General features: G+C 40.4%; 1 protein-coding gene across 3 annotated transcripts in view; it reads right to left on the bottom strand.

Moving 5' to 3' along the window:
* LOC125030870 (von Willebrand factor A domain-containing protein 7-like) overlaps positions 1 to 2,500 on the bottom strand; it is a 26,744-nt gene that overhangs the window by 4,988 nt on the left and 19,256 nt on the right. For 2 of the 3 annotated variants that reach the window (XM_047621181.1, XM_047621180.1), the window contains 4 exons: positions 1,301 to 1,460; positions 876 to 1,005; positions 517 to 599; positions 136 to 322 (listed from right to left, as the gene is read on the bottom strand). In XM_047621181.1, the coding sequence (XP_047477137.1) occupies positions 136 to 322; positions 517 to 599; positions 876 to 1,005; positions 1,301 to 1,460 (560 nt within the window). The remainder of the gene's footprint in view (positions 1 to 135; positions 323 to 516; positions 600 to 875; positions 1,006 to 1,300; positions 1,461 to 2,500) is intronic. The other variant, XM_047621182.1, reaches the window with a different exon arrangement.

Genomic DNA, 2,500 nt, shown 5'->3' on the forward strand with positions numbered 1-2,500 from the left:
AAAAGACAAGTTAGGAAGAGAAATATAAGGTAGGAAGTACCTTATATTTCCAGTCTATCAAGGGATAGACTGGAAGTAAATTGATATTCACGAGAAACAGAAGTACAGAAAACGCACACACTTTCGCAAACATACTTCTACTTGGCTGATCAGCTACCCTTTGCAAAGAAGGGTGATTGCCAGAGGTATCAGGAGTATAAAAAGTGGGCATGATATCCATGGGCGTGCGGGCTGAAATAATAACCGATGACTCATCTGAAGGGTTGAACTGCAGGGTCCATTCTCCCACGTCGTTCGGACGCTGAGTCATGTCAACGCGGACCTGGAAATGTTTTAGTGATTGTTAAAGTTTTAAATGAAAAAGAAAAAAGGAAAAAGAAATACATTTGTAATGGCAATTTTAATGACAATTTCTTTTAAGAACTAGATATAAAAAAAATATTTCCATAGGAAAATATATTTATATTCGCACGTTCAGCTAATCGGTATTATCGTTATATAGACTTTCATCATTACCCGTGCGAGATATGGAGTAAAAGCCACCACGGCATAGCCTCGGCCAGCGTTGTTATTTCGTGCAAGTAGATCGAATCTTGAACCTGAGGACACGGGAATGGTTAAGGTTCTCCAAAATAGAGGTAAAATGAAAGGAAGCAGTAGTGGTAACAGTAATAGCAGTAGTAGTAGAATGGGGAGAAGAAGAAAATAGAATGATCTAAGGCCCCGGAAGATTTGTTTTATTACAATATAACGAAAGAAAGAAAAAAAAAAAAAAACACTAGAACTAGTAAAATCGTCGTCGCAAATTATCATAACAATTACAACAATGAAAGAGATGATAGTACTAATCAATGACCATATCAAAACTTCCTTACCAGAAGGTGACGTGAGGACTGCCGAAGAAAGGCGGCCGGTCACAGACACCTCGAAGCCAATGATTAGCGAATCGATGGGAACCTTGATTCGTTGCGATGACGTCACGCCGATGTCCTTCCACAACACTGCCTGGGAGGATAAGCGGTTACATGAATTGAACATTCTGTTATCAGAGGGCTGCGACGACAGGGGTTAGCATGATAGCTGATAGTGGTACAGTACCTTTGAATCTGTTTTTGATATTATTATTATTATTATCATTGCTATATATCTTTTACTGTTGGTGCTGCTATCGTCATCATCATTATCTTCATTATTATCCTCGTCATTATCATTATCGTTATCATTATCATTATCACAAACAAACGAATATACACCATACGGAGAGGAAAAAGTATCCGGCTCATATCAAACGTTTTCCCACCTGTTTTGCGGCTCCTTCCACGATCTTGGCCGTCTCCTCCACACGGTCGCCGGGGGACTCGACCACCTGGCTGCCGGTTCGCTCGGCCAGCTCCGCGTACTTCGAGAAGCTCCGCAACTGCCGACGAGGGCGGGCCGTGCGGACAGCGCGCTTGCTCCTGCTAGATTTCTGATGTTGTTGTTTCTGTTCCTTTTATCTTGATTATTGCCGTTAGCGTTATCACACACACACACACACACACACACACACACACACACACACACACACACACACACACGCACACACACACACACACACGCACACACACACACACACACACATACATATATATATACATATATATATATATATATATATATATATATACATATGTGTGTGTGTGTGTGTGTGTGTGTGTGTGTGTGTATGTGTGTGTGTATAACAATCCTCCCTGACCTGGCCTCGAACCTAGGTCACTCCAGGTATGAGACCGGAGGGCCAGCACTAAACCAACCATGCCACACAACCCACTAAAAGGAGTCTGCAACTAGGATCTAACTAGCTTCCATAGACATTACCTATCTACTCATACATGAGTAATGATAGCGAGTTTTACACACACTCCCCGTGGGCACTCGGTGGAAATTGATTTAGAAATTCGAAACCGAAGTCAGATACTGAGGTGTATATATATGAAAGATGTAATAATGCAATACCGCATTGATATCCTCCCTGACCTGGCCTCCAACCTAGGTCGGAGGCCAGGTCAGGGAGGGTATGAGACCGGAGGGCCAGTACTAAACCAACCATGCCCACTAAAAGGAGTGTGCAACTAGGATCTAACTAGCTTCGATAGACATTACCTATCTACTCATACATGAGTAATGATAGCGAGGTTTTACACACACTCCCCGTGGGCACTCGGTTGGTTTAGTACTGACCCTCCGGTCTCATACCCGGAGTGACCTAGGTTCGAGGCCAGGTCAGGGAGGATTGTTATACACCCTATATCAATGCGGTATTGCATTATTCCATCTTTCATATATATATATATATATATATATATATATATATATATATATATATATATATATATATATATATACACATACATATACATATATATGTATATATACACATATATATGCTTATGTGTATATATATATATATATATATATATATATATATATATATATATATTTCCAATAATATTGTTTCTGC

Source organism: Penaeus chinensis, chromosome 12 (assembly GCF_019202785.1).
Source record: "Penaeus chinensis breed Huanghai No. 1 chromosome 12, ASM1920278v2, whole genome shotgun sequence".
Lineage (NCBI taxonomy): Eukaryota > Metazoa > Arthropoda > Malacostraca > Decapoda > Penaeidae > Penaeus > Penaeus chinensis.